This window comes from Macrobrachium nipponense, chromosome 1 (assembly GCF_015104395.2).
Source record: "Macrobrachium nipponense isolate FS-2020 chromosome 1, ASM1510439v2, whole genome shotgun sequence".
In the NCBI taxonomy this organism is placed as follows: domain Eukaryota; kingdom Metazoa; phylum Arthropoda; class Malacostraca; order Decapoda; family Palaemonidae; genus Macrobrachium; species Macrobrachium nipponense.
Window position 1 is genome coordinate 152,230,176 of NC_087200.1, and position 27,510 is coordinate 152,257,685.

At 34.1% G+C, this 27,510-nt stretch overlaps 1 protein-coding gene across 2 annotated transcripts in view; it reads left to right on the forward strand.

Annotated features, from left to right (window-relative positions):
* LOC135219762 (guanine nucleotide exchange factor MSS4 homolog) overlaps positions 1-12,228 on the forward strand; it is a 258,337-nt gene extending 246,109 nt beyond the window's left edge. For both annotated transcript variants that reach the window (XM_064256809.1, XM_064256808.1), the window contains one exon: positions 6,404-12,228. In XM_064256809.1, the coding sequence (XP_064112879.1) occupies positions 6,404-6,580 (177 nt within the window). In that variant the 3' untranslated portion in view covers positions 6,581-12,228. The remainder of the gene's footprint in view (positions 1-6,403) is intronic.
* Positions 12,229-27,510: the final 15,282 nt, after the last annotated feature.

Genomic DNA, 27,510 nt, shown 5'->3' on the forward strand with positions numbered 1-27,510 from the left:
CCTGTGAAACCCACACTGTTTTTTTTTTTTTTTTTTCCCTTTCCCACCCTGCAGAACAAGATGATCATTTTATAAAGGATGGCCGCTAGAGGCGCTGCTCTCCGCTTGGCGTCAGTAGTAGTAGTAGTAGCGGACGCATCACCCTTTGGTATCAGCTCTCTCAGGTGGGGGATTTTGTGATGGAAGGTCTAAATGGTAAATGGCTCGTGGTAGTGGTCTCACTCGCCCCTGTTCCCATACCGACACTTCTTTTATAGAGTGAGCGAGTCAGTTCGACTGACATTTTCTTGATTTTATTTTTTCTCTGGTAATATTAGGATTATTTACCTAGAAATAATGAACTTAAGGATATTTCACAGGGCGACACGAGCCAATCACCCAGAAATAGATTTTTCCTTCGTCAAAATCCCTTTTATTGGAAGTGGGCTCCTCTGGGCATAAATTTGTGAGTCATATAGTATTTAATAAACTCCCCATACCAGTAAAGAGAGAGTTGGTTCACAAATTAAATACAAATTATCCTAATATATCTGACATTCTTTCTAATTATAATGAAATTATCAAAACTTTATCCAAAACTGTTTCCAATAGAAAAAAGACCCTCACTAAAACCTCTAGTAAACCTAGTCCTAGCAGTTCATTTAAACCTAAAGAAAATAAGGTAAGTGTAAGTACGATTCAAAATTTTAAATTTGCAAATAAAGTAACTAAGTTAATTTGTAAATTGTGTGCAGCTGAAGGCCATACTTTGGGAAAATGTGTTAACTTTAATAATTATAATGATAAATTGGCCAGACTGAGGGAACTTTCACTATGCACTAGATGCGCTGGTTCAGGGCACGAAGACAATGAATGTTACGGGAAACAAAATAAGTTAAGGTTTGAATGTCTGTTGTGTAGAAAGAGGGAACACATAACTCCATTGTGCCCTTCTTTGAATAAAGCCGAACTAACTACTAAAACTAATGTAAGCTTATGTTTTGCTCAAAGAAGTTTTGATGCGTCTCACATTTTACCCACTATGACTTTGTATTTAAGAAATGGCAAAAAGGCTAGGAAAGTCAGATGTTTGTTTGACACTGGCAGTCAGTGGTCATATATTTCCGAATCTGCAGCTAAAGATCTTTGTCAGGATGTAGAGGCGTTGTATGCTTTGGAATGTGATGTAAGCACATATATAGGGCAAGAAACTAAGGGCTTCAAGCAAATGTCCACTGGAATAAATATAAACAATAATTTAATATTCATACCTTTATTAGTTGACAAATCGCTCAATATAAATTTTGAAGTGCCCGGCATGAATCAAATAATAAATAAAATTAAAGAAAATAATATTGCTTTATTGGATGAGACTTTTTGTGACCACAGAAACCATGAAAGTATGAAAGTTGACATGTTGTTAGGAATAGATATCATTCAGTTTTTACTTTCGGTAACTTGGACTAAAAGGTGTGTGGAGCTTGTTTAGTCGTAAAATAATAGAGTAGCTCCTGTAGGTAATGTGTTTCAACTTTTTGGATGAGGCAGAAAGTAGAACTGTTATGGACTCCACGGTTAATAAGAAAACACTGAATGTTAAAACAAAAAGCGTGGTAAATTTAGTAATGGATCCTCTAAAATCTTATTTCAATCCATTAGAGCATATATTAGAAGACAGTGAGGTAGACAATGGACTTGAACACCTTTTTAGTCTTGAATCCTTGGGAATAAAAAAGTGTGAAAAAGAATTGGTCTCCTTTGATAAAGAACAAATTGACAGATTTAGAGAGGGGATCTCTTTTGATAATGGATTTTATCATGTAGAATTGCCCTGGTATACTGATAAAATTGACAGCGTCCCATCTAATCATTTTGTTTCACTTAAGGTATTAGACAGAACAGTAGAGTATCTTGGTAAAAAGGGTCTCATTGACAAATACCAGGACGTTTTTGATAAACAACTTGAGGATGGTATAATTGAGGAAATTAAAGTAAGTCCTTCTGACTATCATAAGTATATATGGATTCCCCATAGACCAGTTATAAAATTAGAAGAGCAAGTTACCACAAAAATCAGGCCAGTATTTTAACTGTTCTTTAAAAAACTTACAGGGAATTGCCTTCACTTAATGAAGCAGCTTATCCTGGATAGATTTAATGGGCTCAATACTGAAATTGCTCTTTTACTTTAGAACTAATAAATATGTAATGTTGAGCGACGTCAAACAAGCTTTTTTGAGGATTAAATTAAAAAATGAAGTGGACAAAAATAGATTTTGTTTCTTTTGGAAACGGGGAAATAAATTAGTATCTTATCGCTACAAAACAATAGTTTTTGGTTACACTTCTTCACCTTTTATATTAAATTTTATGAAACATCACGCAGAAAGTTATCCTGATGATAAGTGTAAAGAAATCTTAACTAATAACTTTTATGTAGACAATCTTCTTGTAACTGGTAACAACATTGATGAAATGAAAAATTTGTATAAGCAAGCTAATGATAGGATGGAACAAGGGGGCTTTATCTTAAGGTCTTGGAATTCCAATTGTGTAGAGTTGAGAGAAGAAATGGCGTCTGATAATAGACTTGTTGAACATTCTTGCGAAGAGGATAAAGTATTGGGTTATAGATTCAATGTAAATAATGATTCTTTTAGTCTTGTCCGCCTTGTTAAAATAGACCCCAGAAGCAGACACAAAAAGAAAAGTATTGTCACAAACTTCTAAAATATTTGATCCTTTGAATATAGTCCTTCCTGTAACAATAAGAGGCAAAATTTAATGAGAAAAATATGGAAATTAGATGTTGTTGGGATCAAAATTTTACCTAAAGACATTTGTGGGGGAAATGAAAATTATTAGTAGAGATTTTGAAATGTTATCTGAACTTAAATTTCCTAGAGAGTCCCTTAATGAACTAGACTCGTATGGTCTTCACATTTTTGTGATAGCTCTGTGGAAGCCTATGGGTTTGTGGCCTATGCGGTTAATCAAAATGATAAAAGTTCTTATTTGTTCTCCAAATCTAAATTGGCTCCACTGAATAAGAGAAATGAGCATAGTGTCCCCACTTTGGAACTAATTGGAGTAATTCTAGCTTTTAAATGTTTATCTTCTTTACTAGAAGCCTACAATAATATAAATTTTCAATTCATTAATATTTATGTTGATGCTCAAGTGGTTTTAAATTGGCTATTGACCAGAGAAACTAAAATAAAATCTAAATTTGTTAGAAATAGAGTACTTGAGGCAGATGGTCTTAAAGTTGAAATATCTAAGCTATTTAAACTACCTGTCTTATATCACTGTGTAAATACAGAAAGAAAATCCTGCTGACATGATCACCAGAGGTTTATCCTATACTAAATTTTATTTAAGTAATCAACTTATTGGCTAGAATAGGTCCAGAATGGTTGAGTAATGATTTTGACAAGTGGCCTCTTTACCCTTTATTGAGCATATCGCCTTACTATAAGCATCAAATAAGTACAGTATGCACTATGCAAATAAATAAAGTAAACGCTGGTATTCTCAATATAAATAAAATGTCAAATTATGAACAATTGTTAAGAATTACCAGTTACTTGTTCAAATTTTGTAGTAGATTAATTAAAGGGTGGTGATCCTAAAAAGAAAGCCTTAGAGTATTGGGTGAAAATTGCACAGAAAGAATACTTTACAGTAGAATTAGATTTTTTACAAAGCAGTGCCAATGTTACTAATAATATACCTCCTCTAGTGTCCAATTTAAATTTATTTTTAGATTCAAAGGGTATAATTAGGTCTAGGGGAAGAATATCTAAGTGTTTGTACTTTGACTTTGATGTTCATAACCCAGTATTGCTTCCTAAAGAGCATAGGTTCACCTCATTGTTAATAAAGCATTGTCATTTGAAGGTACAGCATTTAGGAATAGGCACTACATTAAACTACCTTAGGGAACAGGGATTTTGGATTCCCAAGGGTAGGTCAGCAGTAAAGACTGAGCTGAGTAGTTGTAATATATGTAGGAAATATAATGCCTTAGCTTACAGATACCCGAAGTTTACAGATATGCCTAAACACCACATGAATTTAGTCTAGCCTTTTCAGCATGTAGGTATTGATTTCACCGGACACCTTTGGGTTAGGGATGAGTTGAGTGGTAAGACCACAAAAATGTTCATATTAGTTTTCACTTGTCTTAACGTGCGCGCTGTGCACTTTGAATTGTTACCAGACATGTCCACTAAAAATTTTGTTCTCGCTTTCCAAAGATTTAGTAATATGTACACAATACCACAATACCTGTACAGTGACAATGTTAAGTCTTTTCTCAAGGGTGGAAGTATCCTTGAAAGGTCATTGGAGTCGCAGGAATTTCAATCTGAATTAAGGAAATGTAATATCAAACACATTAAAATTCCTTTATATTCAGCATGGGTTGGTTCTGCTTGGGAGAGATTGATTAGAGTATTAAAGAATTGTCTTTATAAAGTAATAGGAAGGTCTAAATGAACTTACTTTGAATTATTAACTACCCTTTCTAATATTCAATTAGCGATAAATTCCAGGCCTTTAACATATAGATCAAGCTCAGAAAATTTAGAGTTTATAACTCCAAATTCCTTTATCAAATTGCATGGTAATTCATCCCTCATTTTGAGAAAAGAGGATAGTGATGTTTGGTTGGACGATTCTAGTCAACCTTCTTTAGAGAGAACTGTAGAAATACAGGAAGAAATAGGGAAAATTGAAAATTTTAATAAATTGTGGTTATGAAAATTCATCTCTTAAGCCTGAGAGAAAACATCGTAGAAATTTGTACCAAAGTAAGTGGGAAAATAGAATTAAAGTTGGTGACATTGTCCTAATTAAAGCAATAAATAAGCCCAGACCATTTTGGATGATGGGTAAGGTATTAGAATTAATATTAGGATTTGACAATAATATTAGGTCAGTGAAACTAAAGCAAACTAATGGGGCTGTAGAATATCATTCTATTTGCAATCTTTATCCTATGGAACTGTCAGTGACACATGCTATAAGAGAAAGGCAAACCAGAGATAATTCAATGGAAATGGAGGTAGAAACAGGCAGTATAAATAAACCTGAATCTATTCACGTTGAACAAGGCGAAAGGTCTGTAAGACCCAAAAGAAAGGCTACCGAAAGATTTGAAAGAATGCTAAGGGAGAATTTCGATAATTTGTAAATACTGCTTTTCAGTATATTATTTTACTGTAATTACTAATAATCAAGTTTTTATTTTGACTAAAATGCTACACACTCGAAACTTTTTCAGTGTGAGGATATACTTTATTAAATGCTTTATTCTTTAACTTTAAACAAGGATTAAGGGCATTGCAAATAATTACTTTTTAGGTAATAAATAAATAAAACTAAATACGTAAACAAAAAGTAAAATTAAGAGATAGCCTATAGTAAACTAAGCTAAGCTAAAATTGGTGTAAATATTTAAATAAAATGCTACACTTAAAATAAAGTGAAGACTTAAGTTAAAATGCTACACTTTTAGTAATGTGAGGATGATACTAAAGTAACTTACCCATACTTTTATTTAGCGTTGTTGGAAATAGTTGTTTAACGCAGTAACCAGATTTAAGGTGGCCTTAATAAATAATGTATGGTTAAAGAAGATATTCATTGCAATTCTATAATCGCAATCCTTTGTGGGGAGTGTGTTAGAAATCAGAAAGGATTGATATTTGTGTCCGACTGTGGGGAATGGCCGTTCGGTCGTTAGCTTCACTCGGAGCTTTATCTATTTTTCTTAATAAATTAAAAGTAAATAACTTAATGCTACTTAGTATAGTAACTATTAGTGTTAATGATAAGTAAAATGAATAATAAAATTAAACTTATGAATTAAATTTTTTAAACTAGTAATTGCCCAATAGGCCTTAAGTTCGTGCGTGCGTAATATGTACCTGTCAAAGGTAAGAAGTAAATTACCTCGGAGGTTACCACAGCCACGGCGAACAGTTACAATAAGAGTTTCTCATTAGCAAGGCCGGCATCTACATTGTAATAGGAAATTAACCCAGAACAAAACTGAACGTTCTAACTCCAAGACAACGACAATTTTGGAATACGTCAACGTCAACATTTGTGATAAGTGCTTTACATTATTATGTATCTTTGGCCATGTCTAGGGAAAAAGGTAATGTACGGCAATGTCACAAAGTTTTATTAGTGGATCTACTCTTTAATATAAGTTGTTTTGGTTGTTGAATAATTATTTTGTTTATTAAATATAAGTAAGATTGAAATTAAAATAAATTCCAACATTATGTAGTTGTGCACTGTACTTAGGTTAAGTAAACCTTGCAAGTGTTAGTACTTTAAATCTAAATTTAATGTTGCTCTTATTTCAGGTAATACAGTATTGTTACATGAAAACTTATTTTCCCCTTTTCAGCTTGATGAGTGGTGGGTTGTTGATGACATGTTTACCTTTGACAACATTGGTTTCTCACACACGGTCGGAAGCACCAAGTATTTGGTGTGTGCGGACTGTGAACGTGGCCCCGTCGGGTGGCATGACAACAATACCAGAAAGAGCTATGTTGCACTTGCCAGGGTGAAACATACGTAGCCTTTCCTGTTATTTCAATAACAATCAAACTGGCAACTCAGAACATGCACAAGATCCATCTGTGTACTTTACTGTAAAAAAAAAAAAAAAAACAAAAAAAAAAAAAAAAAAATAACCAGAAAAAAGTTTTGCTTTCTTCTGAATACATGTACAGTACTCTTAGAATTTGTATTTAATATTTTTCACAGACTTTTATCCATAAGTTGATAGGTTCTTTGTGTATAAAATATCTTCACAACAATTATATGTGATTAGCAATATAGTATAGTATGTACTTTTACAGAAGGAATATGTTGATTGTTTTACTTGAGTATGGTGCAATAATCATGAAGTTATCATGACCAAATAATTTTTAAGTATAATGATATATAAAATTGTTTGTCCATTAATTCAGCTTCAGTCCCTTTTCTTGGTGATAGCAAATGGTGTGGTATGGTTTTGTTAAGTAAACATCCATTGTATTTTGATAGGTATTTAGGTTATCTTTTGTGGTGTGTAGTAATAAAATAGGTAAATGTAATACGTATACAATAGAAAATGGTATGTTCATAATTGTCACAATTTTATTGTTGGTTACCCCTGTAACATTAACTTGCAAATATGCAGTCTATCTGCTTTTATTATAACTCCTGGAAATTTGTTGTAATTTGCTCAAGGAAGCTTGGTAATGGGACCTAATAGTTTCTGGCCCTTGGCCATAATATTCTCCCTGTTTTGAAGGAGAATCTAACAGCTAGTTAATGTAGTATTTTACTTGGAAGTGGGTGTGTTTTAGTCAGTTGAGGATCAAGTCTACATTGCCTTGTAATACTCAGGTGGTCAAGTTTCTCTCTTGCTATTTTACCTTGTGATGCTGTATTATTTCATAACCATTTCTTGTAGCTAGATAGATACTGACACATTGTTTTTCATGGTTGTTTACCCGCTACACTATTTCCTTCAATGATCTTAAGGGTGTACAATAGGCTTGTTATTGTCATATCTATTACACATGGTCAAGTTTTGTAATGGACAATTGTGGCACTATATAGCCTTGTATAATATTGTTTCCTGTCCTACACATTCCATGATTTTACTAGAAAGAATGAAATGCTCTACCAAAATTGCTTGAAAACACCTCTAGTAATTTTGGTTAGCTTATCTTATTGTTTATTAATTTTTATTACCAATTTTGAGTTATGCAATTTTTGCTATATGGGGACTTTCACATATTTCCTCTATGTATTTTAGAAATTGAGCAATTGAGTCTGTTTAATCTGCATTTTCTTTTGTATATTTCCATCAACAGCTTTTTATCCTTGTCCTCCCTTTGGACAGGTACCAATTACAGTTGGTGGTATGAAATGTTTTTTGCAGTGGCCCCTCAGTCCAAGCTGAATTGCTTCTGCCTCTACTTTTATCTCTTCTTTCCTAGCTGTCTAATTTAAAAGTTGACCTTCTTGTAATCTATTTTTCATGTGAGAGCACATCCTTTTAGATTGCATATGAAACTAGAAATGATTCAGTGGTCTCACACTAATTTACAATAAGATCTTCCCTTTTTAATTATTTGGCACACTATATTAGTAATTGTAATTTATGAAATTTAATATGTCTAGCCATGCTAAGGGCACTTATGACAATGAAATAAATCGAGCTGGAGTTGTTGTATACAAAGATGAAGAAATCTAGGTATTAACGGAAATGAAGTATACAAGGATCTGAAGGTGGAACTGGGAGAAACCCTGACAGATGCAATAAGAAGTAACAGTTAGAGGTGTTGAGAGCAAGACAAGAATAAAAGCAAGAATGCAGTTAAAAGTAAAAGGCTAAAAAGTGGAAGTAACTAGGGACCAAAGGAACACTGCAAACACCCGTTAGTAATGCTTACAGTGCACCACAGGAGATGCACTGACAGTGTTGTCCTCTTCAAGGAGACATTCTGTATTGGCAACTTTTCAATCTTGTCATGTATGTATAGAGGTTTGCTTCCTCCTTTGTTCAAACAATTCCCAAATTATTTTTAAATTTTAATTAAATTAAGACAAGTGCATGGTGCCTTTTTATTTTGGATTATAAGCTATGGCTCCCACGTAATCACATATACGATTAGTGATGCTAATCATTATTCCACTGATCTGCTCCTATTCTACAATACCTGTACTATTTAGTAATTAAAATCCCCAAAAAACAAGAAGAGGGCTCAGGGAAATTTCAAACAGGAATGGAAAGAGAAATGGTAGAATGATAAATGATGCCACTGTGAGTAGTAACAGATTTAGTTGTGTTGGCAGCAAAATGTACAGAATGAACAAGAAAAAATTTTCAGCTTTTGCATTGTAACTTTCTGATATTCCAGTGTTGATATAAAGAATTTCTTGGTTAGAATATCAGAAAACATATAATAGAAAGTTTAAGCGGACTGTGGCAAAGTATTTTTGGCAGGAGAAAGTTTCGATTTTGTTTTAGGCTACTGAGTAATGAGAAAATACAAAAATTAGCCTTAAGCAACTGTGTTCTTAAATTGAAATCTTTTCTGGATGGTTTTTCTGTTTGAATTTCTTTTTATTTTATTGTATAGTATTAGGTGGTGTGTAGACTAAAAGTGGAGGTGCAGTCATTTGTCACTGAATAAAGCAGCTTGCTGTTAACAGAATGAAGCATATTTAGGTTTATGACTTATGAATAAAACATTGCTGACTGACATAGGCACAGAACTGAAGGAGAATCTGGTGAGCTGAGCTGAGACAAGTTAAGATAAAGACTAAGAACTCTAATGAGGACCATTATTTATTGGCAATTTCAAAGAATAAGTTTATATATGGTTATTTTACAAAACATAACTTTGATAAGCACTAACTCCTTAAAAACAGACAAAGCAAGGTATGATGACGTTGACTTCATGAATTAAAAATACTAATATGTAATGTGAAGTTGAAATGGCATTTAGAAACTTTCATAAGATACACTGTATAAATTACCTAAAGAATATGTATTACATTTACCATCATTAAACTACATTGACTTTTATTTACATTAGCCTATTTTAATGGTAGAAGTCTTAAATTTAAGTCAGAAGACATTGTTAGTTTATTGGTGTAACGTGTAATTAGATCTGGCTAAAACCAAATTTTTATATTCCAGCAACCAGCATTTTCTGTATATGTTTCTAACAAAATGCAAAGGCCAAATGTACAATTGCGAGAGTACCCATTGTCCATGGATTTTCAAACCAGCTGTGTCCATGTACATGAATAAAAATAAAATCTTTATTTTGACATCAGTGATGGTTGGCATGAATTTTTTGGGTCTAGTCAAAAGGAACAAGTAACTATAAAGAAGTCGTCCCCTTCCAACCTCACTCAATTTTTGATGATTTCCCCTGATTTGGTTCCTTCATTTGTAAGAAGTTTACCACCATTGCTATGATAAATTACTACATGGCACATGGGGATAATTTAAGCTTAAGCCTCTCTTCCACAGTTAAGAGATGAATAAACCCTTCAAAATATACTTGTTGGGTCTCATGATGACAGGAAAAATCTCATATGCATTATAGTGGAAAAAATGTTATGTTAAATGGTACATGACTGGCTAATTGTGTGAATAAATAACATTTCAATTTTATATACTGCAATGATGGTGGAAATAACAGCTTTTTCTAATAATGTCAATATTAATGCTAAATCAGTTAAGAGAATCTGGAAATCTTGTATATGGGTGTAACTCATAAATTATATAATGGATCTATTGAAAAGAAAAACACCTTCAGACCTTACTCAACTTTTTAGGCAACATATTCACCTTCCTTCATTTTTTTCCATTCACAGTTCCATAGCCCACCAGCACTTTTACAAAGACGTGCTCTCATGCAAATGATATTGATGGAATTTAAGACTCATGAAGATGATTTTAAGGTGTAAAATTTTCAGCACCTTTTATTTGTTTGTGAGCGTTGGTGCCACATACTATATATTACTGAATACTGTAGCTATGTCTGAAGACACTTAAATACAGTTTATACTATTTTTCTGTCTTGTAAATTATATATTTAATAAGTATTAAACAGAATGGAGCCAAGAAGAACATTTTTTCATATTTAAAAATCAATAAATGATAACATTTAAGAGGAGAGGTGATAAAAACAGAGTAATTAAAATAATGTAATGCATTTTGTTGTATGTGGTACATATGCATTGGCTTTATTCAGTTTCCATTTCCAGTAGTAGCATTTGTTATGTGAATGTAGTAAGGTTATTCACTTAACAAATGGATGTTGGTAATTAACAAGTAAATACTCCTGGTTTGTTTAACTAAATTCTTGGTAGGTTTTCTAAGAGTAATTTGTAATTTTAATTCACTATATATGACAGCTGGCCTGGAAATTAAGTTTCTTCAAACCTAACAACATCAACAATTCATAAATAATTAACTCTTTGACATTTCTGGATCTTGGCAAAACTTGTCTGTGGTACTTTTAAAGCTAAATTTTTTTTCTGTCTGCTCACGAACTTTATGGTGCTGTACATTCTTTGATCATTCCAGAAGTCGGTTTCACAGTGGGATAACGTTATTTTGAAGCTGACTTGTATTTTATTTTAATAATATATGCTCAACATGAATAGTCACAATGGCTATTATAAGATAGCCAAGAGCATTATTTGTTGACTTTGCTATAAGAAAATATTTGTACAAATCAGGAAATATATATATACAGTAGAGTATAAATGTTTTTTGCATCATGCAAAACTAAAGTGAACTGGTGATTATATATAATTTTCTGGTACATATATTTATGCTAGCTGTTGCACAGCAAATTTCAAGGGAAATATTGCAATAATTTTGTTATAATTTGCTGGCCATAATTTGCTAACGCAGGTAGAGCTGATGTTACCTAGATATTCCTACTTGGGTTAAATGTGTTAAATTATCCCTTAGAATTCTGCAAAAGTCATCTAATTGATTCCATACCCAGAAATACTTTTTAATGAATTTTCCGGTAATTTCAGAGGTTGAAAATTGTTAACTATATCAGAATTTTAGAAGGTTACTGGATATATGGAGTCATGGAAAAAAAAGTGAACATAGTATTTGTTTGCCATTATCTGTGTTCTGTTTGCAGAAAATCACACATTCTTAGCAAAAATTAACAGATATTTATGCACTGGGGTACAGATATTTGATTTGTTTATAAGAAATTGTATGGGATCATTTTTTTATATCAGTTTGATCATGGAAATTTTTATCATACTATTTTTAAGGTCGGTGAAAAATATTTATAATTTCACACTCGGATTTTTTCAAGGTACAGTGTTCTGGAGGGAATTGTCATTATGGAAACTAAAGTTCCTTCAACTATAATTGAGGGTTAATATTCATCTGCTATTGGACTTCAAAGAAATGCATGTCACCAGCTTCAAATAATAAGTTTAGATAAATTATCAGGTTATTAGCACTGGGTATAACCATATCAGGAGATTAAATGAGCATATCCAGTTTCATTGAGTCGGTGAAAGATTTTAAAGTATCACTGCAGGACAATAATTGTTTGGTATTTTTTTAAGTTAATAAAGAGCTGAAGATTTTTTTGCTATGTTATACAGAAGTGGCAATAACTGCAAATTGTTGCATGGTAGCTTTATGTACATTTCCAATATAAAACTTTTGCATTTGTCTTGTTCATTTTCCTTGAGTACCTTTTTCAAAACACAAAGCATTTATAAGCTAACACAAGTTTTTCATACAAACCCATCAGTCATATGCCCATATTATGAATTCTGATAATCCCTAACCTAGAAAAAATCTTTTGGTCACAAAAGAGGGATAATATTGCTCTTTATTGACTTGACATACAATACCTGGACCTTCAGTCATCCATTGATCAACTGCCACATACACGCAACTGAGAGACTGGGTTTATTACGAGTAAAAATAAGTGTTCAGCCAAAATGTATCAATCATCTTATGTCTAAAATTGTTATTAAATTGGAAGGCCAAGTCACCGAATGTCCCATGTTGTTTGAGAAATCCTGGTGTATCCAGGAGAGTGAGTGATTGATTTATGGTTACTAAAACTAGTATCCCAACATCTAGGTTATTGACAGTATAATAAAAATAAGTAGGAAACTAAAGTATAAAGAAATAAATGTAAAAGGAATCTCATATAAGAAATATTCAATATACATACATACATATAGATATATATATATATATATATATATATATATATATATATATATATATATATATAATATATATATATATATATATATATATATATATATATATATATATATATATATATATATATATATATATATATATATATATATATATATATATATATATATATATATATATATATATATATATATATATATATATATATATATATATATATATATATATATATATATATAATATATATATATATATTATATATATATATATATATATATATATATATATATATATATATATATATATATATATATATATATATATATAAGTCTATCACATTACCGTGATTCATATTCATATATCGAACTAGTACAAATGTCCTTTAATATCTAATTCGCTCTACCTCGGAATTAATATATATTCATATATGATTAACCGAGGGGGAATTTATTAAGCGATAATAGAATTGGCGATCGACAGGGGCGAACCATCGACCTCTCAATTCCAGGACTGGCAGTGAAGCCCAAGACCACCCCACCACCGCAAGAGATATAAGTATATGACGCCTCCCACCTCGTATACCTGCCGCGCACAGATATTTTTTGTTTTGGAGGCTGCGTGGTAGTGCTTTTGCCTGCACGTAGTCATTAAAAAGTCTATCACATTACCGTGATTCATATACATATATATCGAACTACAAATGTCCTTTAATATCTAATTCGCTCTACCTCGGAATTAATATATTTTCATATATGTTTAACCGAGGGGGAATTTATTAAGCAATAATAGAATTGGCGATCGACAGGCGCGAACCATCGACCTCTCAATTCCAGGACTGGCTGTGAAGCCCCAGACCACCCCGCCACCGCAATTGATATAAGTATATGCCGCCTCCCACCTCATATACCTGCCGCGCACAGGTATTTTTTGTTTTGGAGACTGCAAACAGCCCATCTCATTCTCGGATGCATGGTAGTGCTTTTGCCCGCACGCAGTCATTATATAGGTCTATCACATTACTGTGATTCATATACATATATCGAACTACAAATGTCCTTTAATATCTAATTCGCTCTACCTCGGAATTAGTATATTTTCATATATGTTTAACCGAGGGGGAATTTATTAAGCGATAATAGAATTGGCGATCGACAGGTTAAACATATATGAAAATATATTAATTCCGAGGTAGAGCGAATTAGATATTAAAGGACATTTGTAGTTCGATATATGTATATGACTACGTGCGGGCAAAAGCACTACCACACAACCGAGAACGAGATGGGCTCTATGCAGTCTCCAAAAAAACAAAAAATACCTGTGCGCGGCAGGTATATGAGGTGGGAGGCGGCATATACTTACATCTCTTGCGGTGGCGGGGTGGTCTGGGGCTTCACTGCCAGTCCTGGAATTGAGAGGTCGATGGTTTGCGCCTGTCGATGGCCAATTCTATTATCGCTTAATAAATTCCCCTTCGGTTAAACATATATGAAAATATATTAATTTCGAGGTAGAGCGAATTAGATATTAAAGGACATTTGTAGTTCGACATATGTATATGAATCACGGTAATGTGATAGACTTATATAATGACTACATGCGGGCAAAAGCACTACCACGCAACCGAGAACGAGATGGGCTGTATGCAGTCTCCAAAAAAAAAAATACCTGTGCGCGGCAGGTATATGAGGTGGGAGGCAGCATATACTTATATCTCTTGCAGTGGCGGGGTGGTCTGGGGCTTCACTGCCAGTCCTGGAATTAAGAGGTCGATGGTTCGCACCTGTCGATCGCCAATTCTATTATCGCTTAATAAATTCCCCCTCGGTTAAACATATATGAAAATATATTAATTCCAAGGTAGAGTGAATTAGATATTAAAGGACATTTGTAGTTTGATATATGTATATGAATCACGGTAATGTGATAGACTTATATAATGACTACGTGTGGGCAAAAGCACTACCACGCAACCGAGAACGAGATGGGCTGTATGCAGTCTCCAAAACAAAAAATACCTGTGTGCGGCAGGTATATGAGGTGGGAGGCGGCATATACTTATATCTCTTGCGGTGGCGGGGTGGTCTGGGGCTTCACTGCCAGTCCTGGCATTGAGAAGTTGATGGTTCGCGCCTGTCGATCGACAATTCTATTATCGCTTAATAAATTCCCCCTCGGTTAAACATATATGAAAATATATTAATACCGAGGTAGAGCGAATTAGATATTAAAGGACATTTGTAGTTTGATATACATATATATATATATATATATATATATATATATATATATATAAATAAAGGTTTTTGCCACAAAGGAAAAAAATGAAAAGCGAGATAGCCAAGTACTTTCGGTCTAATCCGACCCTTTACTCAGGGTTGTGCCTGAGAAAAGGGTCGCACTAGACTGAAAGTGCTTGGTTATCTCGCTTTTCATTTTTTTCCTTCGTGGCAAAAACCTTTATTTATACATAGCATCACGTTCTATATATTTTGTGATCAAGTTATTCATATATATATATATATATATATATATATATATATGTATATATATATATATATATATTATATATATATATATATATATATATATATATATATATATATATATATTAACAATGGGAGCGTCGCCCCCGCAATTTTCATATTTGGTAAGCGTTTAGCCAGAGCGGAAAACGAACTGGTAACACTTTGTCCCTCCTCTCTCTCTCTCTCAAGGCGATCACTGACAATAGCCTTCTCTCTCTCTCTCTCTCTCTCTCTCTCTCTCTCTCGCCATTCCACCAGGTCATCAAATCAGAGTCGGAGCTACAAAAATATACGTTTATTCAAAGCAAATTACTAATTGAATAATTCAGGTTCTTACAGGATAATTAATAGAATGATAATTCATAGCTCAAGTCTCACAGACAACCCCCCGGTATTTAAATAGTCTTAATCAGTAATTAGTCACACTAATTATCTCTTCTCCAAAACACAGTCCCCTCACTAGGACACTTAGTCCCCTCACTAGGACACTTATTCCCCTCCACTAGATCCGCCTGTTTAAAAGACAGAGCACACTAGTGAGCACACACAATTGTAAAGACAAAGTTAAAAGATTAAATGAAATAGAACATTTTTTCAAAATGTCAAAAACAGAAACAAGCCATCCCTTTGGCTAAAGCATTTTGACTCTTACCCATCACAGCTTGGAACATCACACACAGAAACAAATATAACTTTTGCAGAGCTATCCCGGCATTCTGCCTTTTCTCCCTGTAGCTGTTCTCCATCCTTCTGCCTAGTTACCTTTCGTTAGGAACGAAAGAGGCGCACACATACAGATGAATTCACACTCTTCGGTAACTGGTTGTAGCCAGTTTTCAAAGGCACCTTGAACAAGCCCTCATGGCACTGATATGCTTAGGTAAGGAACTTTACCATCGCACATAACTACAGGACGATCATTGACCTGCTTAGGTACATCACGCCACCCAAAAAAAGAGATATCAGCATGCTTAGGCTGTCGCTCGGACTCTGTCTCCATGGGAAGTTGAATATGATAAGTCTGCACATTCCTCCTTTCAACAGATTAGCTCGGCCACCATCCTGGCTAGTCCCTGCCTAGCCACAGGCCACATATAAAATAGCTCAATATATATAAAAATAAACACATTGGCCGGCTCAAAACGCAAAATATAGTAGTAACTGCACGTCTTTGGCAGCACAAAGTAATGTCTGTCACGCTTCATCTCCAAAAACAATTGGGTGTAGAAACTTTTTCTGCATCTTGGACTCTTGAATATCCCTCTTTGCCTGCAATTGCCTGTACAGACTCCTAGCACGCTGTAGGAAGGCGAAACGTCTCCCTGCGGAAGACATCTAACGGCATCTGTAGACCTAAAAGAGCTGTAGAACTCTGTAGACTTGTAGAAACTCTCGCAAGCGGGCAAACGATAGCAACATCTCTGCAACGGCTGGTGGGCGTCTTGCTAGCGTCGGGGAACTACGATTATGGTGTGTTTAAGTATGTCAGTCAAGTTATCGGTCAATCAAAAAAGAAAATTAACCCCAGACATACTACTTCTATCAAATAATGACCACAAAAATTCAGAAATACTAACTGAATGTCTCCCAATTAACTCCATTTAATATGACCACTGAACTAATTTCTAACTTCAACTCGTGAAGGAACTCCATATGACCACTAAATCATAAGTCATTATCACAACCCTGCAAAAACAAAAAAAATATTAAGTTCTCTAACCTAATTCTCCAAACTCGCACACTAACACACACAATCCAAAACTCAGACTCACAGGAACTCCACGGACTTCTGTCATCACATTTCAAACTCGCAAATTCTCATAAGTAAAAATAAGAAAAAAGTAATTAGTCCAAGAAAAAAAAAATCACGTAACAAGCCCAGCCCCAAAATTATCGCTGAAAAATGTTCTCTCAAGCTCTGATATTTCAACAACCCACAAAATCAGTAAAAACACTGTACTGTCTAACAGCAAAAACCTCTCACTGCTCATATAATTAATATCAATGAGACTTAATGTCAAACGCCCATTATACAATTCACAAAGCCCAATAAATTACATCTGTCCAAAAAGAAATGCTATTTAAAGCTCAATCCCCAATTAAATCTCTCGTAGGAAAAGGAAAAAAAAAAGAAAAATAAAAAAAAGATAACAAGAAGTGAACTTCCCCAATTGCAAAGCACATATATCGGACACGGCCAGAAAGCAACCCATTACACATGCACTTTCATGAAATGCTATGGTCAACATTTCCAGATATTGCAAAAAATCTGAGCAATCACCACTAGAGGAAAAGAGTCATCACACCGGACTCATCACAGCATTGTCAGCAAAAATCTACCTGAGGACACGTCAGGTGCACGAACTGCAGCATAAAAATGTCTAGTCAGACTTCCAACTTCGGAAACCCATGATTCTCAAAAAAAGGTTCTATACTGTCATTATATCAACACATTTCACAAAATTATCTCAGGATATGACTAAGGTGCTTAAAAATTTGTCTCAAAGACATAACTCTCACATGATACTGCCCAATTACATAAAAAAAATTATCACCTATCCGGGATAAAAAAAAAACTAATGTAAACTCACAAGTCAGCAATTATATGCCTCCAAAAATAACTCACTGGTGAACATAAAAAATCACAACATCTACTTAGGACCACAATGCAGTAATGCCACTCACTTCCAACTAGTCACGAACCAAAAAGAACCACAAAACTCTTCTCTTGGCTCGCAAAACTCCCAGAAAAAAAGTCATAACCACAAAAAAAAAGGTCACCCCCAAAGATTAATGCCATCCACACACACACACACACATATATATATATATATATATATATACACACACACATATATATATATATATATATATATATATATATATATATATATATATATATATATATATATATTAGGGCTTGTGCCTTGTATGATAAGGCGCCCTATGAGGTAATGTTAGACTAGCGATAATCTTACGCTAAGTCGGTTGGTATTGCACTTCCATCTTCAATGGAGTGTCTGGGGGTTTGTAGATCACTTACGAAGTCGGTATTATCTTGTTGGTTGTTACCACGAGTGTTTAAACTCATGTTGGTTCGGTGAGGAGGTTCTTGTAAGAAAACACTAAGTATAAAAAATTATATATTCTTCTGAAGTTTTACATGGTGAAGATCAGGTATGATTGTATAAGTCTTCTAATAACGATAGCTTGATCGCTTCTGCCAATGATGATGGCTAATCCTATTCCTCTACATGATAAAGCTTAGGTAAAGAGGTACAGGTCTTCTAATGACGATAGCTAACTCTGTTCTGCCTGTCTACCATCTCTGTTACAAGTTATGAAGGAACAGACAGTAGTTCGAACATATGAACATACATACAAATGACATAGTTTCATACGAACACACAATCAAAATGAGACACGCTACAGATCACGTAGGCGGTAGTTGTCTCAAGCAGGGAGCTTGGACTAATGTTTATAAACAATTGAATGACTACAGGTGACGGCATGTTATCTTAGCCTACATACTTATGGTATACGTCATCTTTAGCGTCTCTAGTTCTGATCACATTCCTGCAAGCAATCTGGTTGACCTCTTTAGTTTTAGACTTTTATATATATGGACTAACATTCGATATTTTATTATGTAAACACTTACATCAGCTCGGTCAGCTACCAAAACCAACTACTGAATATTACTCAAACTTGACTTGCATTTGACTTATAGGAGTGTGATACAGACACTATGTGAATATATTATATATATATATATATATATATATATATATATATATATATAAGTAAATAAAAATTTCATGGTGTACATGAATTTGATTCAAGTAATAAAATATAAAACAATGATATTGGTAAATAATAGTGATCACGTGATATATAATGATACAGTTTTTCACTTCATCTCATTAAGATACATATGCTACAGAAAAATACTAATGTACTCTGATAATTGCATAGAATGAAGATTAACATGATAAAAATCATATTTTAACTGATAAAAAATTTCATATATGAATTGATAAAACTATTAATGTTTATGCTGATTGATTCGTTGATTTTTATGCTAAATGTTATATATCTGATACATTAATCAATATACTAACTCATATAACTGCAGATATTGGTAAGATAAAAGGTAACAGATTGATTATAGGCTACCTGATTTGTTTATACATATGTATATGGATCATATTAATTATGATTAATTAATATGTGCACTTTAAATAGATTCCTACTGCGTACACGCAAAGATATATTTAGATTCTGTTATTTATGATCATTTATATAAGAGATTCCTATTGCGTACACGCAAAGATATATTTCGACTCTGTTATTATGATCAATTATATATAGGATACATGATACTTATTATATATAGGATACATGACCGAGGTTATACTACTTCACTTTTAACTAGCTTTCGAACAACTTTTCGTCCATTACACAGTTCCAGACAACCACCTTTAGCCAAATGAAACGGCCTTTTTCAATGGTTAAAACAAGGGGAAAATTTGCCTGGGCGGGTCCAACGTTCCATTTTGCGCTCATACTTATTCTCTGCATCCTAAGCTACACGATTACGTTCGCGATGAATAAAAAAACATCCCCAGCACGAGTCCTTCGCCAGCAAAGTAGAGTTGAATATCCTTCGGGTCGTAATTGTCGGAAGTATGTCCCATTCGTAGTCGATTCCGACAGCCGCCGGAGCGTTCCGCATTAAAACGAGATTAACGACGAGATACGGTGTCGGTCGAAGAAGTCCATGAAATTCCTTTCACATTGTAGGCGGTTGTTACTTGACTGTAGTCGTCCGCTGCGACGAACGATTTTTTTTGAAGTTGCGATGTGAAACTCTCGTACTGCAGGATACTGTAACAGGTTCCATTAATCAGCCTGCAAGTGAAATTATACTTGTCACAAGGGACAAAGTAAATTCAGACGACATCCAAATACAGGGAGGGGAGAGAGCCATTTAGACCAGACTTAACCCACATGAAATTCGCTGATATTTGGAATTCAAAAGAGTCCGCTGTACAAACTTTTTTATCCATGGCATTAACAATGTGAACCTATCCAGGTCTATGATGACTTGTAAAAATATCCATAATTATAAAAAATAAATAGATATCATTACGAATCTCAAAGAAAATTCGATTATTACTGGTAGTAAGGTACTAGACAAAAGTGGAAAACGGAGCTATTGTAAGATTGCCAGGCATCATAAGAGTCAAGAGAAGATTAATCATGATTCTGTAGTTCTCTATGCTAACTGAAATTAAGTTGTGATAAAACTGATCCTATGTGCCCTAACAAAAGTTTCATATTCAATTTTCTCGTGCGCATCCTCTGAGGTTAATTTTTAAACTTTATTAATAGGTAGGAGATGCAACGAAAAAACCCACTATGTAACTAATTTCTAAATAAACTCTGGGTTTTTCAAGAAAATGTGACATTTTCCCATGAATGTTTTACTTGAATTGTAATAGGCTAATGTTGCAAGTAAATATTTCATATATACATATCTTGATACTTCTAAATGTCTATGAGGTTCAGAGAAAAAAAAAATTAATTCATCTTGTTGTTATAGAAATTCTATTTGCTTATTTTTGTTCATTAATTTTAAAATGATTGCAAGTCCTTAACTAATTGCATTACACACACGGATAAGAATATGTTTATGTGGGCCTGTCATGTGACCTATGAACCACATGTGAAGTTCATGAACTAAGCATTCCTTTCCCCAGTCAATCTGCTTTGCAATCGCGAGATGAAGCTGTGTAAGCAGATTATTGAGGTTAAAAGGAACAAATGCTGATACGGCAATGATGACGTCGTCACTTGGCAGGAGATTGCTCTCAGCCAGCTAAGAGTTACGTTACTTGCTGTAAGAGATACGACTTTAGGATAAATTTTTTGTTTTTTAATACTCGACCCAAATGAGAAGAATGTCTGAAAAAAAACAGTACCAAAATTGAACAATATATTAGTTTCATGTTGGAAATCTGCATAATTGTAATTATGTTAAATTAAATATTCCTTATTCAAACTACATGAAAAAGGTTTCCATACAAATTCTATATATATATTAGCCCATTGTAAAAGATTAATATAGGATTATTTCATAGATCATTTTCACTTCTAGACTTCCTGACTTTAAAATCTCTTTTATTTTATTTTATTTTGATTTTATTTATTTATTTATTTATTTATTTTTTTTTTTTTCATTGACTACGAATATAAATCACCGGGACAGACAATATGTCAGTAGATTTTGGATTGGATAGTGTTTGAACTTTAAGCTTATTTGTCATTACTAAAGCGTTAAGGTTAGAGTTCAAATCTTACGCATATATATGGATATTTAATTATCTATGGTTACGTTTTGCTTATTGATTTATCGTGATTCCTTTTTTATTATAATTTGTAACCCTTCCGACTTCTTACGGAGTGTATTATATTGACTCCACTTGTATCCATATTTATTTTATTTTTTTATATTTATTTATTTATATATTTTTTTTTATATATTTATTTGATAAATTAATGGTTGGCTTGAATATGTGGAAAAGGTGTTCTAGCGGAACGTACCCGTATAAGGCTACTTGCGGCATCAATTCTATAGATACAAGATATAAATGATAAAGGTATTCAAACCGCGAGAACCGCTATAATCCAGTTCGGATCCAATATCACGAGTTGTAACTCGTAAGACATTGACACTTCCTATTTAATTATCCGGTATTCTACCAAACCGATGACTCTGGGTGATAAAATATATATGGTTTTCTTAATGGAAAGGAATTCACACAAAGTGTTAAGGAGATTATATTGAATTTACACCACCCGAGTCACAGATTATTATGTGTTGAATTCCATATTTATTGATTTAGCACTCATAAATATTCGTAACGCACTCAATTGCGGTGTTTGTTTTTAGTGCTATTAATTCTATATAACGTGTCAAGGAAACTATTAACACTAAGAAGTGTTTTATTCCCTCTGTCAGACTCGTAATTCTGTTTAATAATTCTACGTATACTCTTTCAAGGAAGTTGATTTTGTTTGGCACAGGATAGGCCCTTAACTGACAGGTGTCTTAGTGTGTCCCCTTGTTTTCATGACACGTGTTACAATCAGTTATGTGCTTTTTATATCTGTAAGCATTGTAGGCCAGTAAAACATGGATTTGGCTTTCTGTGACATAGTAGGGAACCCTGGATGACGGAATGCAACCAAGTTATGACGATGGTATGAAAGAGATTATACTAATACCTGGTCGTTAGTCATCCGCTGTGTTCTTCGGGTTTTCCTCGTCACAGACCTACATATAATATTACATTTGATTACATTATTCTGATACACATACTTTAAATATACTTTTGCTTTAGGGTTTCTGCTCGAAGTGTTTATTGTTTTTGCCTAGCCACTGACCCTGTTTCCGTTTCGAAGTGTTTATTGTTTGGTGTTTATTGTTTTGCTTATCGCTGTTGACACTTGCTTTGTTCAGTTTGTAACAGTTCTGCGCTCCGACCCAGATATTCAATGCTCGCGATCTCTTGGGTTAAGGAATTTTCTTGTTTAGATACGGTTTTAACAATAGGCACGGATGTTTCTATATTATTTAGTCTAATTAATGGTCTTTGCAGTATGGTGCGGCTTGCGGGATAATGCGTCAGCTATGATAATTGCTTTCCCAGGTAGATATCTTATCTTGGCTCCAAAGACCTGAATGATCATTTGTCACCGAGTTCCTTTTGGACTGTGATTAAAGCCTTTGAAAAACTCGGTAAAGGACTCATGTTCAGTAAGGACTTTAATCAGGATAGCCATAGATTATGAACTTAAAATGTACTAGTGTTAAAGATACCTACCTAGCCTTCCTTGCCTATTACTGCATATTTACTTTCAGAGGGCTTAGTTTACATGAATAAAAAGCTATAGGAAAGAACTGTTTATCATATTGCTGAAGTAGTATCCCTCTTACCCCTTGGTCTGAGGCGTCTGTTGCAATATAAAAAAAAAATTCCTTATTTAAATCAGGGATTTTTAAGTTAGGTAAGCTGCATTTTCCGCTTTTAAGATATCGAAACGCCTGTTGATGCTTTTCAGACCATAATAAATCTACGCTCTTCTTCGTAAGATCTGTTAAAGGAGCTGTCATGATTGAAGAGTTACATATTTACATACGATTGTTATACCCACTACAGCGCAAAAGTGCTGCATCCCCCCTTTCACGTTAATTAGGTACCGGAAGTTTATGAATAGCCGACACCTTACTTGGACTACTTTAAGACCTTGACGAGACACATAAAACCTAGATAAACATGTTCGGTTTTTTAAAACTCACATTTAGATATTTTACTCCTGAGATTATTTGTCTTTGTCTCTGTAGCACTAGCTCTAGTTTATGTGAATGTACTTCTAAGGTATTAGAAAAGATTATAAGACCAACCATATAAGCATGTAGGGTATCCCCTAAAAGTCTCCAAACACTATATTATAATTTGGGGCGCAACGTAAGCCGAGGCATACGTAAAAAATTGATAATGTCCCCTGAGTGTGCTGAAAACGGTGTATGAGGTACAATACTTAGGTAATGGTATCATGTACAAAAACTTTTAAGTAAGTCCAAGTTGGTGAAAAAAATTATTCTAAGCTAACAGAGATAAGATGTCGTCGGTACATGGCACTGGAAACTATCGGGGAGTCGTTTCCTTGTTTAAGCGACAGAAATCTACGCAGATACGCCAAGTCCGATCTTTTATGGCATGACGTTTTGAGGGAAAATTATATGGGCTATTTGATTTCCTAATGGCTCCTATTACTAACATATTTCAACTTCGTCATTTATCTCTATTTTGAAATTGCAGTGAGAGTCTATACGAAGGTACGTATATAGCTTTATGTTTGTCCTTAGACCGTATTTTGTGTTAAATTACATCCGTTTTTTCCCAGAGATCACTCGCTAGTGGAGAAACTTCCTGGTATTCAGGTAAAAGATAAAAAAAAAAAAATCTGCTGAATCACCTCTGCTTGAATGACTTTACTGATATTACTTTAGATAGATTATCAGAGAGATTCATCCATGACTGGTTGGGCGTGATTAAAAAATTAGCAACAATAAAAAAAATGCGATATTTATAACTTCCGTATCCACGATATGTATACTTTTAGGGCTTTGTTCGCGGGAAATCGTTATATTTCAGAGTGTCGGGAAGGATTAAAATTTCATTTCCCAGCAAAGTCTTTTTTACACGCACTAAGACATCGAGGGTGCAATGCTTCTCGAGATTTTGCGTGCAAAGTGCGACTGTTGGTGGGCGTTGTGGGAGAATTCTGTTGGGTCATTTGAACAATGTTACGATTTATGAGACAAATGTATAGTTCCTCTATATAAGTTATTATTTGATTAACTGTCTCTTTTTTTTGTTTTTTTCAAACGCGTATTTCAATATGTTTGAAGGTTTATAGGATTTTCATTTGATAAACACGCCTTATTTTGCAGGATGTAAGATAATATTTTGTATACCCCAACCCCCCCTTAGATGAATCTTACAATTACACTAGATACAGATCAATGTTTTTTATAACTATAGAGGTATCTGTAAGCGCTCGCTTATCCGGACTTCTCATTAGGGAAGTTCGAACAACAGACAGTAGTCCGTAAATACAGGATATTACGTTTACTAAGGAATAAACAAGATATTCTAATTTTTACTGCGCGTACAGTCGGGCTTTATCCACCACTACTTATAATAACTTACGTATAAAAAAAACGAAAACCTGCTCTGATTACTTTATACGGTCGTGTGTTTCATAGGAAAAATCCTTTTAATTCAAAAGATATTGGCATGTATAAACCACATCGCTTTTCCCCACTCTGCTAGAGTCGCTTATTGTGTGGAACTTTGCTATGCTTTGAACACTTCGGCAGTTTTTTGACTGACCTTGACCGCTTGACTAGGTGACACAGTCACCGAGTTTGCTTGTTTGATTCTGAACGGGCTACTGTTTCTATTTCTTTTTGTAATAATTAGGATCCTTCTCTTTATTACCATCGGCAACGTATGTGTGTTTTAGCATTATGTTGCTGGTTACGTATAAAGCAATGAATGACGAACTATTAGGAAACTGAGCGATTACTAATAAGACAAGTTATCACTACTGCATTCAATATTAACTGTTTGTACTTCACTCTTTGCTAAAATTTGAAGTAGTGAGGGATCCTGGTCAGCGCATTTAGCCTGATGAAAGTTTTTTATAGGCATGTTATTTCCTGCAAGCCAGCCGTATTTTTAAAGTTAAGTTGAGTCATTGAGGTTCGATATTTTATATAACTCAAAAAACTCAAGGCTAAAACTGCGATCGGGACTTGCAAAGGAGCATTTATTGTCATGACCCGAAATAGTGTTACCTCTAATTTATCTAGATTTGTACGGGTGTTCCACTTGTTTTTGTGTGTTTTCTAATCACTACGGTGCTTAACGACCCTATCCATGCATCTGTATAAATACAGACTTCCACTGCGTAAACGCATATTCACTGTTTAATATGATTTGTTACGTAAGGGATTAATAATCACCCAAAATGATAAAATTAACATAGTATATGATTATGATATTTCAGTAGAACTTCTGGAAACAGACACTCAAAAAAAAGATAAAAACTCGCAGTAGCGAAATCTCAATGATGTTGATAATTTCTGTAAAAAAGTAAGATTAAGAATGTGTTCTCGTAACTTCAGCCACAGGAATAACGAAATTCGACCTGCAAAGGAAACACTCAAAGTTACTCCAAATGGAATAAAAATTGTACTTAGCTTGCTTTTGTGGGAAGTCACGGTGTTCCGATAACGACACACGGCCTTGGTCCTCCTTCTCTATTTAGCGGATGACCTGGTTTGGCTTCAGTTTCCCCCGTGTGCATTGTTTCGATGATTCGAGCCCTTGAAGATTCCGATGCTGCAGACGCGTTCGGTTTGTTTCTTGCAGTGCCGGAAACGCTCACTAACGATGTTTTCTTTGAATGATTCTAATGAGAGACGAAAGCTTCCGTTGCCGTAGGAATAGGACACGTTGTTTTTGTTTCTTGAAGTTATTCACTAAACGATGATACTAAGTTGCTTGACGAATCTTGTTGTTTTCTGAAGTCGACTCACTAACGATGATACTAGGTTGCTTGAAGAATCTGCTGCTTCCGTCGTCGTGACTTCTTATGATACATGATTTATTATTCTGGTTTTTTCTCGTAGGACGTTGTAGAGTTCTTCTGGTCCGCTGGCCACCAATATTAGGCTTTGTGCCTTGTATGATAAGGCGCCCTATGAGGTAATGTTAGACTAGCGATAATCTTACGCTAAGTCGGTTGTATTGCACTTCCATCTTCAATGGAGTGTCTGGGGGTTTGTAGATCACTTACGAAGTCGGTATTATCTTGTTGGTTGTTACGACGATGTGTTAAACTCATGTTGGTTCGGTGAGGAGGTTCTTGTAGAAAACACTAAGTAGTAAAAAAATTATATATTCTTCTGAAGTTTTACATGGTGAAGATCAGGTATGATTGTATAAGTCTTCTAATAACGATAGCTTGATCGCTTCTGCCAATGATGATGGCTAATCTACCTCCTACATGATAAAGCTTAGGTAAAGAGGTACAGGTCTTCTAATGACGATAGCTAACTCTGTTCTGCCTGTCTACCATCTCTGTTACAAGTATGAACGGAACAGACAGTAGTTCGAACATAGAAACATACATACAAATGACATAGTTTCATACGAACACACAATCAAAATGAGACACGCTACAGATCACGTAGGCGGTAGTTGTCTCAAGCAGGGAGCTTGGACTAATGTTTATAAACAATTGAATGACTACAGGTGACGGCATGTTATCTTAGCCTACATACTTATGGTATACGTCATCTTTAGCGTCTCTAGTCTGATCACATTCCTGCAAGCAATCTGGTTGACCTCTTTAGTTTTAGACTTTTATATATATGGACTAACATTCCATATTTTTATTAAGTAAACACTTACATATATATATATAAATCACCATCTTAATAATAACACCACTCTGGTGATAAAAATATTACTTCCATTTAATTAATAACCACACCACCATATTCCCTCTTGCTTCACCAATAACCACATGTGGAATAAAACAAGTCACCAAAAAATATTATATCTCCAAGCAGGATAATAAAAAAATGTTACTCCATCTCCA